This window comes from Panthera leo, chromosome B2 (genome assembly GCF_018350215.1).
Source record: "Panthera leo isolate Ple1 chromosome B2, P.leo_Ple1_pat1.1, whole genome shotgun sequence".
In the NCBI taxonomy this organism is placed as follows: Eukaryota; Metazoa; Chordata; class Mammalia; order Carnivora; family Felidae; genus Panthera; species Panthera leo.
This window is the reverse complement of record NC_056683.1, coordinates 73,575,827-73,590,890: the sequence shown is the minus strand read 5'-3', so window position 1 is coordinate 73,590,890 and position 15,064 is coordinate 73,575,827. Positions and strand designations below refer to the sequence as shown.

At 40.5% G+C, this 15,064-nt stretch overlaps 1 protein-coding gene and 1 pseudogene across 1 annotated transcript; one reads left to right on the top strand and one right to left on the bottom strand.

Moving 5' to 3' along the window:
• LOC122220713 overlaps nucleotides 1-2,053 on the top strand; it is a 54,894-nt pseudogene extending 52,841 nt beyond the window's left edge.
• TPBG (trophoblast glycoprotein) lies at nucleotides 1,630-3,602 on the bottom strand. The gene has a single exon (XM_042937342.1). It carries the CDS (start codon nucleotides 3,530-3,532, stop codon nucleotides 2,273-2,275), a length of 1,260 nt encoding a protein of 419 aa, XP_042793276.1. The 5' UTR covers nucleotides 3,533-3,602; the 3' UTR covers nucleotides 1,630-2,272.
• Between the last annotated feature and the right edge of the window lie 11,462 nt (nucleotides 3,603-15,064).

Below are 15,064 nucleotides of genomic sequence, written 5' to 3'. Positions count from 1 at the left end.
TAGATGAGAAAAACTAATGAATTTACTGCTTCCCTGGATCTTAGATACAGCTCAGTTTTTAACAGGTTATTATATGAGGACTAAATAATTCTTCTAAATAGACTATAAGTATTACAATTTGTTTTCCACAGTAGCAGCAGACTTCCCAGTGAAAGTCCATCAGTAGCCTACTTCTAACATGGTGTGTGTGCCCTTATTTATTAGATGCTTTCACTATTTTTGGCAGGCTAATATCTTCATCATTCCTAGGAAATAATGGCAGCCAGCCAGTTTATGAATTCCTGGTGAACACTTAAAATGTTTAATGGAATATTTAGTACCGTATATTTAACCTTTTCTTGGGTGATTAGTTATAGGATCTGAAATAGAACCTGTAAGTAATAAATACTATAATATTTCATAAAATGAGCCTTATGAAAGTTAATATAGTTAAAACTTCATATTCCAACTACAGTCTAAACAAGGAACAGAGTCATAAATCTTTAGCCCTATTTTGAAAACTTCTCAGCTTAACTCAGAGAAGAAATAGGCAAAGACCACTAGAACCTAAAGTTCTACATTCCAATTTCATTTATAAAAATATGGAAATGGAAATTTTATTTCAAATATAATACACTGTAAAACATAATCAATTTAAAGAGAAAGAAGGCCCTGAGACTTACTGATACAAGTTTACCTACACTGTATGTAAAGTAATAACAACTAAATTTAAGTCACTGTATATAATAGCTTGGAGATTAATGGAATTTACTTTTAAGTTTAATTGGCTCATAACAAACTGAGCAAAAGAAAATCTTGTCTATTATTGAGAGTGTCAATTGATTAACCAATTGCTTTCATTTACTCTTAAATGTGATTTATTCTTCACAAAGGTGTATGTAGAGCTTAGGCAAAATCGGAATATCCCCAAATTCTTAAATACTGAACTGAACATAACCTATGATTAGTTGAGACACTTGTTTATGGACGTAGACATTTATCTGTGGTTATTGCCTCAAATTCATAGCCTATCATGACAGTTTTCTAAACATACAAGCAGGATCTCTGATAAACTATTGACCATGTATATTCCATTTTAAATGTTTTTTAAAAAAATATTCTCAAGAAAATCTAAGTTCCAATTTACATTATGATCTTAGGAAATGTTTTTTAATTTACATTTTTAAGTCTTTTATTTTAGGATATTCTGTTTCTTTAAGACACTTCATTTGGAAACATTTATTTGCATTAGATGTTTCCTGGTCTGCTCTAAAAACCCACAGAACAATTTCATATAGAAAGTTTTATTAAGCAAATAATTTTGTTCCATTCTAACAACGTAGTCTAGAAAAAGCTCCAAACTGTGAGCTGTTTAAGATGCAGAACTCTTCCCTCTTACCTTACCAACTTTATAACACTCTTACAAAATTGCTTCATGAATAGCATTAACTTTGGGACCATGAGATGTCTATCACATGAATATTCAACTCTGTTTAAATCCTGAATGGATCCACCATCTCCAAACTATTCCCAAAATCTATTTATAGAAGACATTACTCCTACTCCTTTTTATTTCAAATAGCAAACTTGAACACAACTGTAGTTCTTTTAAGAATCTTTATTGAAGTTTTTCTTAACAATTTAGTCTGTTGGGTCTCAATGCAGTTTATTAAAAAACTTCAGTTTCATATAAACTGCAACCAAAAAAGTAATTTACTTTGCCAAAGAAGTTATCTGAAGTTGCAAGTTATTCTCTGTAATAAGTAGAACAGTAAAATGTAAGCATGCTCTCGGATGCAGGTGCTCCTGTGTACTATGGAGTTAACTTTGAAGAGCTTGCTAAGATCTGCAGGCAGTCTATGGAATGCATTTATTTTCTCCACAATTTATGTACATGAGAATAAAACTGATATTTATGAATAAAGTATTTTTCTCAAAAAAGTTGAGGCAGCTCTTGTTGAATGCTATCCGTGTTACGGGTACACTGGCTACCCCTCGAACTGTACTAAGAGAAACAGACAGCCGGGAGTCCATGTTCATGCTGAAACTTGAAAAATCCGTCCACACGAGTTGAGTTCCAAGAAAAGGAAGAGGATAAAACACTATGCACAGCTTTTCATCGTCTTACATTAACAGGACACACCAAGAAACTTCACATGACAAGGGAGCAAATTCCCTTCACTGCTTTCAGTCAAGGTCAGTGGTGTCCATAGTGGAGAGTGGAAGTGGAGCAAGCTTAGGACAGAATAAAGCTTAAGTCTACATCTCATGCATAGCTGTCCTCGAATGTTTCTCAGACATCCGAATTAGAACTGAGGTTTGTTAACCTGGGGTCCGCGTTGATTTCATATCTGTAGTGATACCCTTCCATGTGATCCCTGCAGGCATCTCTGATGTTATGCATCCACTTTTTTATCCCCTTGCGGTTCAAGTACAAAACCAGTAAGAAAATGGCACCTATCAGGGCTAAAACAATACCTAGAAAGACATAAGAAGTCTGCAGGGATGGAGGGAGGATAGGGTCACACTCCAGGTGGGAGCTGTTGAGTTCCAAAAGGGCCCGATTCCTCATTTTTTCCGGGAATGCACAGGCGAGCCTGGCTTTGCCCTGCACTACCTCTGTCTCCTTGAGCCAGGCCACCATGTCCACCATGTGACAGTCGCAGACCCAGGGATTGTTGTCCAGGAAGACCCTGAGGTGGGGCAGGCTCTGCAACTCCGCCAGGGTGCCGTTGTGAAGGACCTTGAGGGCGTTGTCCTCCAGGTGGAGGCTTTGTAGGTGTGTCAGGTTGCGGAAGGACACGTAAGTTAGGCTCACCAACGAGTTGTTGCGCAGGTCCAGGTGCCTGAGGCCGGGTAGGTGGGCCAGTACGTCCCGAGGCAAGAAGAGGAAGTGGTTGCTGGCCAGTTCGAGGCGCTGGAGCCCGCGAAGCGCATGGCCGGCGCGTAGGGACGCCGCCACCATACCCTCGAAGCTCCGGTTCTGCCGGTAGTCCTCAGGGGGCACGATGTGGTTTAGCATCAGTTCCACCAGGGGGCTGGGGGCCGAGAAGCTGGCGTTGCTGCCCGAGAAGGTGAAGGGGCTGAGGTGGGCCAGCGGGTTGTGGCTGAGGTCGAGCTGCCGCAGGCTGGGCAGATGCTCGAAGGCGCCGGCGCGCACCTCCTGCAGGCGGCTGCCGCTGAGGTTGAGCGCGGCCAGCTCCGCCAGCGGCGGCCGGCGGGCGAAGGCGCCGGCGGGGAGCACGGCCAGCTGATTGCCGGTGAGGAAGAGGTTGCGCACGTAGGGGGGCAGGTCCGCGGGCACCTCGGTCAGGTTGCGGTTAACGCACTTGACAGTGCGCGCCGCCTCGGAGCACTCGCAAAGCTGGGGGCATTGGCCCGGCAGCGGGGGCTGGGCGGACACCGCGGAGGCCAGGAACGACGCGGAGGAGGTGGAGGGCGCCGAGGAAGTGAGAGAGGACGAAGAGACCCAGCCCAGGAGGACCAGCGCCAGCCGCGCCAGCCGCAGCCGCCCGTCTCCGGCGGCGGGGCCCCGGGAGCACCCCCCAGGCATCGCGGCGCGGCTTTCCCCGGAGCTGGGCTGGGACGGCGCCCGCTCCGAAGGCTCGGGAGCTGGTCCGGAGGGCGCCGGCCGGCCGGAAGCGTCTGGAGAAAACTTTCCTCTCGTGGGAGCAGAGGAGGGACGCCGCAGCCGGAACTTGGCTAAACCCCTCGTCGCCCGGCGTCCCCCTCCCGGGGCCGATTCCCCCGCCCCTTCCCTCCAAAAAGTACGCACGGAGGCTCGGGACGTTCAGCTCCGCGCTCTTCCTCCCGCTCCTCTTCCTGCCGCCGCCCCCGGGTGGCACCCTCTTGCCTCTTTTGTTGGCGCCTCGCGCTCGATCCGCTTCAGGACCTGGGACAGGCGGGAGAGAAGCGTGAGGAGCGGCGGCGGCCGCAGCTCCCCGAGTGCGGGAGCCGGACTCCCCAAGCCAAGACGTCCCCCAGGACCTCCCTCCGAAACACCGTCCAGGCTTCGCCTCCCCCACTCCCACGCACATCTTTCCCCGGGAGAGGGGCGCGCGTCCCAAGACACCGAGCGTAAAGTCTTCCTTCTGCCCAGGCCCACACTATATATACACTCTTCCAGCCCCCCGCCCTCCTCTTTCCCGATCAGATTCGTCCCCCAAGTCTAACTTCTTAATCCCCAGCGTCTTCCTGACCAAACTTCTCACTCTCTCCTAGCTCCGTCCCCCACCGCCTCGGCTGGCGACCCGCCTTCCGGGGTCTCCGCCCCCGCCCGAACCTCACCTCCCGGTCCAGGTTTGGAACGGAGGGAAGTTTCAGGTTACAGGAGTCTTTTCATCTCTTTTGGTACCTTCCCGGATTAGCAGGAAATGGAGGACCTAACAGCTGTCGTTCCCCACCCCCCCACCCCGCCCCAGCCAGACCCTCGGATCCCAGAGGGGGTTCAAGTCATCTCCAAAGAGTACCTTAGGGAGAGGCTGCGAACAAAGCGGCGGTGGGACTCTGGACCTACGCTACTATCCCTTCAAAAGATGGTAAGGGGCCACGGCGCAGCCTCCGCGTTTTCGCCGTCGCCGCTTGCTCCCCACCGCTCACCTCCGCGCCCGTCACCTCCGGAGACAACTCTGAGTCTCACCGGAGTGGCGGCGACTTCCCGGCTCCGCGCAGCGGGCGCCGACTCTCCTCGCACCCCTGCCCCTGGCCCAACCTCCGCAGCTGGGAAAAACCAACCCTGGGGGCGGGGGAGAGCCAGGCCTGCTAGAGGGACATCTCCCGCCGCGGCGCCAACCTTTGCAACCCTCGGTTGGGGGATTTAAGAAAGGAGACTGGGGGGGATCTGGGCCGCGCGCCTCCTTCCGGTGGAAATTAACGAGGGATGTGCCAGGAAAGGTGAGGGAATCCCTTTCTCTCCCCCTTAGCCTGCATCCTTTGGTGGTTCCTCATTTTGCATAATGTATTTACCTTGGACAGGAAGAAAACCGCTGGTGAATCTCGTGGAATTCACCCTGATTTGGGCATCTTGGGCCGTAGAGATAGATTTAGGGGTGACAGAAGCACACGAAGCAGCAGCATTAAGAAATGAGCAGAAAATGTACAGCGGCAGCAGCAAAATGCCCAGCAAGCTGCAAGGGAGCTTCAGAAAGTCTTCCCACCCGAGTGATAACGTTACATGCCAATTTAAGGTTTAGGTGTAATTAATGCATCCCCACCTGTCCCGCCCCCGCACTTCTAGGATAGTTACGGAACTTGAGAGCCAACTTTAAGGGGGAAAAGGATTCGTGGAGAGGAGATTCGTTCTTGGTTCATTAGCTTTTCTCCTCCCCAAATTAAAAGCAGAGGGAAGAAAACAGCAGCCAAAGCATGCTAGAAAGAAAAGGCAAATAGCAATGACTTGAGTCACCCAGAAAGCGGATGTGGTAGCGGTGTGTCAGTGCAAATCCCTTAAGATGGGAGAGCCCACGAGATGGGGGATGGGACGTGGGCGGCCCTTGGAGGACGGAAGTTTGGTCCAGATGTCTGTCCTCCGTGGGAGTGCCTGGCAGGCTGGGGAGGTGGAGAGGATGGAAAAGGGATAGATTGTTACCTGGAGAATCTGTTATATCCCAGAGGTTTAGGGTCCTGAGGGGTCCAGCGTTGCTCTCTGAATAACTCTGTCCAATAATTGTCCTGAAGGGATGAGAAGGTGCTGGTATTCCAGGCTTCTTCATTTTAGAGAGAGAATGGCAATTAGAGGAAATAGTTGGGAAAATTAAGATCTGGAAGATAATATAAAAAGGAACAAATAGGGAATGCTGAAGTTTGGGCCTGTGACATGTGCCTTTAGCCGGAAGAAATGCCCCAATTCTCAAGCTGATTCCTGATTACTTTGGTGGAAACAGTCTGCAGAGTCAACAGCAAAAATGGCCCAGACAAGGCCTAGAGGTGTTGGAGACTGCAGTGATTTGTACAAAAAGCCAGTCTTGTTAATTCGTATCTTCACAGTTATCTAAATTCTTTTTTTTTTCTTCTTTTTAAAACTGTTTTGCAACAAGAATGTGAAATACTTTGAAAAAAGAATCTCAAAAGCTAGAGTCATGTTCTGTATCTGGACTGTGGTAGTGGTTACACGAATCTGTACATGGTTTAAAATTCATAAAACTTTATATACCGAAAAGAGTTGATTTTACTGTATGATAATTTTTAAAACAAAATGAATTACTCAGGGGAAACATTGTAATAATGTTCTGGCATGACATTGATTCTGATTCTGATCTGAAGAGCAAGTACTCTGTTGAGGAGAAAGAGAAGCACTTTAGAATTTAGAGAGATAATATATATTTCTCATCTGATCCTCAAATCAGCTTGGCAATATTGATATTATTCATATCGTTGTCTTTTTATTGATGTTGTTATTCTGTTTTGGGGGGTTTTTTAAATGAAAAGACTGGGGTTCTGGGCCAAGAATAACTAGCATTGACTTAGTGTTCTTTCACTGGCCAAGCCCTGTGCTGATCACTTTACAGAAATTATCTCCTTTATTCATCGTGTCAGTACTCAGGTATTCTTACTCCAGTTGTACGGACAAGAAAATTGAGGCAAAAATAAATTATGTAACTTGTTCTAATGTGTGGTGGATATGGGGACAAGGCCCAGATTTATCTGCCTCTCTTACAATCCCACATTCCACCTCTAGCAAGGTTAAAGACTTTGTGTAGGCCTGCTCAGCTACACTTAGGCAAAATCAAAGCCTCGCCCCTGGTTCTTTTTCCCCTTTTTTTCTCTCTTTTCCTCCCTGCAGCTGGCACTTGGTTATGGCTGCTGAATCAGGACCCAGAAACTTGGGGTCATTTCTAGCTCCTCCATTTACTGTGTGACTTTTGTATACCTCTGTTCCTTAATCTGTAAAATATGACCACTAAGAAAACTTTAAGGCATTTCCATTAGAATTGAGATAATGTATGTAACACACTTAGCAAAATTGCCTTTATTATTGTGCTCTCCTTATTCTCCCTCTCATGATTTATTGTGCAACCACTATATATCTGTAAATATGCTAATGATAGGAGTACAAGGATGCATGGTTTCTGGTCTCTTTAAAGTAGAAATGCCAGAATTCACAAATAAAAAAATAAAAATTTGAATTTCAGATAAATAATGAATAATTTTTTAGTATTAAGTATGTCCTGTGTAATATTTGGGATGTACTTAAAAAAAATCCATTCCACTTGAAATCCTAAGTTAACTGGGGGGCGCCTGGGTGGTTTAGTTGGTTGAGCACCCCCCTTCGGCTCAGGTCATAATCTCATGGTTTGTGGGTTGGAGCCCCACATCAGGTTCTGTGCTGACAGTTCAGAGCCTGGAGCCTGGTTCAGATTCTGTATCTCCCCTTCTCTCTGTCTCTTTGCTGCTCACACTGTCTCTCTCTCAAAAATAAAAAAAACATTAAAAAAAAAATCTAACTGGGCATCCATTTACTTGATCTGGTAACCAAGGAACACATAACCTGGTGGAAGAAACAGACATAGAAACTAAAGCTTTCAATGCACAACATTGACTGCAGTTTGATGTATGTGTATCTTTCCAATCTCCTCTCCTTTGTATATATTTCACTTGTGATTCTGCTATTTTTTATATGAATGGGATCACAGTATATGCATTATTCATAATTTTTCTAATTTAGGACAACCATGTATATCATTCTATATCCATACATATAGGTTTGCTTTCTTCTTTTTTAAAGACTGCAAAATATTCCATGGTTTGAATTGTTATACCACATTTTTTAATTGCCTTATTGAAAGACATTTAGATCAGTAACTACATTTTAAAGAAGTTTCCTTTGAGTGAGAAAAGCTTACTAGAATCCATTCTATTTTGCTCATCTTAAGAATTTTAATTATCTTAAATTATCATACTTGCCTTGTTCCTGACGTCTTGGAAATTTTTTGTGTGAGATGCTATTTATATGCTCTAGAGCAGGACAGAGGATCTCAGAGCATATTCGTTCCCGGTTTATTCTTTCATTCCAAAATGAAATAAAAGGAGGATCTGAATGTCCTAATGGAGAAGAACAATTTAGTGTATTTCAATAGGTCACTTTGTAGCCTCCAGGAAAATGTCTCTGCACTATCATTTATTTAAATTGTTTCTACAGGAACAATTTTTCTTCTAATGACCCAAAGGAAAGTCATTAGTAAATTATTGAAATATTGCTGTTAAGTCCTAGGAAGGCAAAGAATAATGTAATATTAAAAAAAGGGCGGGGGGGGGGGGGGGTGGTGACTGATTATGGCCACTCTCATGAAAACCAGCAGAGGGAAGCCAAGCAGTCCAACATGGACAAACATCAACATTATGTAAAACTATTAAATTTTGGTCTCTGCCTTAAATTAGCAAAGAAATTGATAAACACTTTCAAATCTGAAAAATATAAAACAAAATCAAGTATTGGTGAATAACATCAAGCACTAATGTCATAAAACCATGAAACAACACTTAAAACCACAACAGTCAACCTGAGGTCATATGTATCCACTCACAGAGAAAACAATTTTTAAAAATTGTTGATGAAAGGAACAATGAGCTGATTGTTTCTTGAGCAATCAAGAGCTGATTTCGAATTCTTTTAGAAAGAAATGGGCTTCTTGTCTGAGATATATAAAGAAGTAAATTAAATAAAAATTAAATTAAGTAAAGTAAATTAAATAAGTAAAGTTAACTTATTTAACTTTACTTAAATAAAATATAAACCAGGGTTGGGTCAAAAAGGACATATTTTTTTCATGAGTCAGTATAGTGGAGGGGTTGAGCTAGTAAAAGGAAAATATAACTAAGATGTTTCAAAATTTATCGGAGTTTAAAGAAATACTAAAGAAAGAACATGAACAAGATAAAAAGCTGTAATAGATGGAAAGATTAAACTGGGTGCAAATATGTGATTCTTCAGGGGTGAGAAAATATTGAAAGGTAAATAAAAATGATTACATGGTAATCTGCAGAACTCCAAATAGTTAACATTACAAGATCATTCAATTTTAAACGTGTTTAACTTTTTAAGACCTTACCATATGGCCTCCACCCTCTTGATGTTCTTGGGACACAAAGGTAGATAGCATAAAAATTGCTGCTGTCAGATTAAATTCACAGTCTAGTGGTAGAGACAGACTAATAGTTGTAGAACATGATAAGCGCCTGGGTCAGGGGTAGAGTGGGGAGCTGACTGGAGAGGGCTTCAGTGGGGAAGCAATACTTGAGTTGCATTTTGAATTATTAGGAAGAACTCACCAGACCAAAGATGGCCAACTGGGTGGAAAGAGAGAAGTTGTTCAGTTCTAGAGACTACATGGGGAAGACCACAACACACATTCAAGAGAGTGGTAAAAATTTGAAATATCATGCGAACAGATTGCTCCCCTCCGTTCTAAAAAGTTTGACTTCATTCTATAGTGCTGGGGAGCCTCTGACCATATTCAGCTATGAAATGACATGATCAGACATGCATTTTAGAAAGATACTTTTGCTATCTGTCAGAAGGGTGAAATACAAGCAGAGAAGACTGAGGGTAGGGAGAGAAGGTAGGAGGTCCAAGTGTTTAGTTGTTGCAGAACCAAAGTAGCTGTGAAAGATTGGCAAGGCAGGAACAGATTGTATAGACCAGTGGTTCTCAACAGGGTGACACTGCCCCTGGTGGGCATTTTGGATATTTGTGGAGTCATTTTCTGGTTGTCCCAGTGATTGACATTTAGCGCATAGATGCCAGGGATATTAGAACTCCTGTAATTAGAGGGCAGTAATACACAATGAAAAATTATTCTGCTTCCCACATATATATCAAATATCCCTCTAGCCATTCTTGTAGATGAAAAACCAGATTATAATCATCCTAGAAACAACTCCATCTTACATTTAAACTGCAAATACTTATAGTATGGTTTTAATATACACTGAATTTTCCAGGAATGCAGCTACAGTATTTATTGAAAGGAAAATATATATTGTTTTGTTTGGAACTTTACAAAATTTTTTTTCTGACAGCTATGCTGCTCATGCTATTTGAATCACCAATACAACCCAACTGTATCAGTTTGCATTTTTAGTTGTTGCATCCAAAGTGAATCTTTCTTCAAAATGTCTAATAAAGGGGTGCCTGGGTGGCTCAGTCAGTTAAGCATCCGACTCTTGATTTTTTGTTTTAATATTTTGTTTATTTTTGATAGAGACAGAGCACAAGTGGGGGAGGGGCAGAGAGAGAAGGAGACACAGAATCCCAAGCAGGCTCCAGGCTCTGAGCTGTCAGCACAGAGCCTGATGCGGGGCTCGAACTCACAAACTGGGAGATCATGACGTGAGCCAAAGTCGGCCGCTTAACTGACCGAGCCACCCAGTCACCCCTCAACTCTTGCTTTTGGCTCAAGTAATGATCTGCTCATGAGTTCAAGACCCCCATCAGGCTCTGCTCTGACAGCCCAGAGCCTGCTTGGGATTCTCTCTTCTCTTGTTCTGCCCTTCCCTGCTAGTGCTGTCTTTCACTCTCAAAATAAATAAAAATAAATGGTTTTTAAAAAATATTCAAAATATCTAATGTAAAGGAAAAATATTTTCACTATTTATTTGAATATTGGTCTACTTTCTCTTAAATACTAGCCTGTTTATAAATAGGTGGAAGTATATTACCACAGCACTGCGTCTTCTAATACAGTTATGCCCAAATATTTATATGTTATTAATGTTATGTAATATATAATTATTCTTTTGTAACTCCTTTATATTATAGTTAATAATAAAATGTATGTGTGAAGGTTAATTTTATGTACTGAGGAGGTTTTATAAAATATTCATTTTAAAAAGGAAACACTAGTTTCAAAAGGGTTGAAAACAGATATTTAAGAGCTAGAATCTATACACTGTAGTGACTTATTCAGTATGGAGGGGAGACATTTATAATTCTAAAACTTATAAAATCATAGATAATTTTTGCATTTTCAATGATGTCCGGGGGAAATTCTAATAATTCTAGGTTGAAGAGTCAAATTTGACTGTAAGAAGTTGAGACATACGTAAAGGCTAGAATAGTGAACTTTATGTGAAGAAAAATCTGACTAATTTGGTTGAAATTATTTTTTTCCAAAGGAAATTATGATAAACATTTAAATCAGCAATATTACCTAATACTCTTTTTCTAATGTAAAGTAATTCAACTTTGAAGGTGACATTGAAGATTTTCCACTTCTCTAGTCCTTGCTCAAACTGAGTTCTAAACCAAAACGAATTCAGCCAAGAAATGGGAGCAGTTGCAATTGTAGCCACCATCCAAATGCAATTAATTTCAATTAAATTTAATACAGTTCAATAAATGTTTATTAATGTGCCTTTTTTTGTGGTACTCACTTTGTCTTCCAAACAGAGCCACCTCCAAAGCCAGAAATTTTCCTTTAAAAAATTTCTAACCCTGGCACATTGACAGGCGATCTATTGCATGTCCATGGCAGAAGTTCAGCACACAGACTTGGGCCAAAACTTGGATACAGGACCCAAGTATTTTGTATTTCTAATGTATTTTATAAGTCTTATTCAGTGAGCTAAAGTTCATAGGTTAATAAGTTGCCTGCCAAAACTCTTTGAAATATTTGAAGTCAATAAGTGAACATGTACCAGATTTAGTTTAGAATCCCATATAAAAGCTCAGGAAGAGGGGACTAAATATATTAGTCTATTTTGGAATTGGGATTTATCACATCACTTGGCAGTGAAAAAAAATGGAAGTTAGAGTTTAACTAGGGGGACAAAATCAAACCAGTGTCAAATCATTTGGCCTGAGCAGTGTGAATGATGGTAAAGGAGTTAGGTGCAGAGTGCATGCCAAAGGATGCCTATACAGAACTTGAACAAAAACCTGTTGGAAGTATGTGTAGCATCAGGAGTGCTTGAACCCAAGAATATTGATGTGATGACATTTGCAAAGGGATGACATTAAAAATAGTTTATAATCAGTAGGTTGCAGACACTAATAAATGTTCAATAATCAAGCAGAACGCCACCTGTAGGCAACCAATAGGACTTTGTTGTACAACCTGCCTGAATACATATATATATAGGATTTGTGATTAGACAGATTATAGATAGGTAGATAGATAGATAAATAGATAGATAAGAATTTCTGACAATCTCATCAACTACTCTCCACAGTATGGGCAATCACTCTAAAATTGTCCCATAACTTCCAAGCTTTACCATAGGAACTAGAAGCTTCTTTAAAATAAGAAAATAACCAGTAGTTATGAATAAGCTGAATTTATTCATAATTTATTAAATAAATGATTTTGGAGTGTATGATGAGTGCTTCTAGGCACTGTGCTGAGAACTGAGATACAATGGTGAATAAATCAGACAAGGGCCCTGTTTTCATGAAAACTTATTGTTTCCACGAGTTTAATAAGTAAGCTATCTGAAGTGTGGGAAATCTAGTTTTCTTTTTTAATTGAATGTAAATGTTTTGTTATTAAATCCAGAAAACACATAGTGTAATAGAAACCTGTGTAGTTATTGCTCAGCTTTACAAATCCTAACACTTGGTTTCTTTTTCAAGTTTCTTTTGCATATAATTAAAGCGTATAACTTAGTAAGTTTTGACTTCTGTATACACCTTTGAAACCATTATTACAGTCAAGAAAATGAACATATTTATCACCCTCAAAAGTTTCCTCATAACTTAATAATCCCTCCATCTACATGTCATCTCCATACAAACCTATCCCCAGGCAACCACTGATTTCACTCTTGTCACTATAAATGAGTTTGAATTTTCTAGAATTTTATTTAAATGGAATTATATAGTATGTGTTCTTTTTTATCTGGCTTCTTTCGCTCAGCATTCTTAATTTGAGATTCATCAATGTTGTTATGAGTATCAATAATTTATTCTCTTTCTTTTAACTGAATAGTATTCCATGGTACAGGTATATGATATTTTGTTTATCCCTTTACCTACTGATGGATATTCAGTCTGTTTTCAGTTGGGGGCTATCACATATAAAGCTCTGATGAACAACCGTGTTCAAGTCTTTGTGTGGACATATGCTATCATTTCTCTTGCGTAAATAACAAGAGATGGAATCATTAGGTCATATGGTAGATGCATTTTTAACTTTGCCAGGAATTGCCAAACTGGTTTCCAAAATGTTTATACTAGTTTACATCACCACCAGCAGTGAAGAAGAGTTCCAGTTGGTCCACATCTTTCCAACACATACTTAACATGGTTTTTAGACTTTTTAATTTTAGATATTCTAAAAAGTGTGTAGTAGTATCTCATTTTACTTTTAATTGGTCAGTGATGTTGAGCACCTTTTTAATGCTCTTATTTGCCACTGGTATTTCTTCTTTCATGAAGTGTCTGATCAATTCATTTGCCCATTTTCTACATTGGGTTGTTTGTTTTCATGTGATTGAGTTTCAGTTAAGAGTTCTTCACACATATATTCCAACTACCAAGAAATAATAATAAACTAGAGTTGTGCACCTAGACAGATGCTGATACTCACGATTTAAGGGAGCAGTAAAGAATCCAGTAATCACCTAAGCAAAAAAAAATTGGCATTTGTAAAGAAAGAAAAATCGAACTGATTTCAGATATTTTTTCTGCTCTATTACTTGCTAGAAGAATTTGAAGCACCAGGAATAGCCTGAGTTTTAAAAAATAATTTAACTTATTTTTTAATGTACATAATCCATTTAAACAGCTGAAATTTTAAAAATGACAAAAAGGTATACAAGGGAAAAGTCTCTTTCCACTCCTCCTGTCCCTCAACTATCCAGCTAACCTTTCCACAGACAACCAACTTTTATCAGCTTTTCTTGTGTATCCTTCTAGTCATATCTTATGCATATGTATGCAAATTTATTTTCACAAATGATGGGATGCTTTACATTTTTCTGCACTTAATTGAACTGTAAAATAAATTTCAGAGACTATTGCTTATTAATATAATAATGAACTCTTTTCTGGGTAGATGGTATCGATTACATAGTGTATCAACTATCTATTGCTGTGTAATATACCATCTCAGAACTCAGTGGCTTGAAACAATAATTCTTTGTATGTATAGTGTATGCATCTGCAGGATTGGATAATCTGGGTTGGATTTGGTTGGCAAGCACTGCTAATCTGGACTTAGTTGTGCTTCTAGAAATTGACTGGTGTTCTCTATTCTAGGCTGGGCCTGACTGGGACACCTTATTTGAACACAGTTCTCCAAATGGCTACTACCTTCCTCCTAAGATAAACAGAACAGCCTAGGCATGTTCTTCTTTTAATAACTATAGAAGCACTTACCTAAAACAGGTAAGTCCCTTTAAAAATACTGCCTGTATCACATCTGTCAACATACTATCAACCAAAGCAAATCGCATGCTAAGTAAGGCCAAACAGTAGAGAATTACACCCCACCCACACTGGGAGAGCACAGCAAAATGATGGAGCAAAGGGCTTGGATAGAGGAAAATCTGAAGAAATGTGGCTATTTTGCAGTCTACCACAAACTGATGTGACATAATTTATTTAAACAATCCTATATTACTGTTTCAGAATTCCTTTGGTCATTTGGGGTCTTTTGTGGTTCCATACAAATTTTAGGGTTATTTAATTCGAGCTCTGTGAAAAATGATCATGGTATTTTGATAGGAATTTCATTAAATGTGTAAGTGTGTAGATTGCTTTGGGTAGTATGGACATTTTAACAATGTTTGTTCTTCTAATTCATGAGCATGAAATGCTTTTCCATTTCCTATGTCTTCTTTGATTTCTTGAATAAGTGTTCTATAGTTTTCAGAATACAGATCTTTTACCTCTTTAGTTAGGTTTATTCCTAAGTATCTTATTGTTTTTGGTGCAATTGCAAATGGAATCAATTCCTTTATTTCTTTTTCTGCTGCTTCATTATTGGTGTATAGGAATGCAACAGATTTCTGCACATTGATTTTATATTCTGCAACTTTGCTGAATTCATGTATTATCTCTAGCAATTTTTTGGTGGAGTCTTTCAGGTTTTCTAAATAGAGTATTATGTTGCCTGTATATAGTGAAAGTTTGACTTCTTCATTGCCA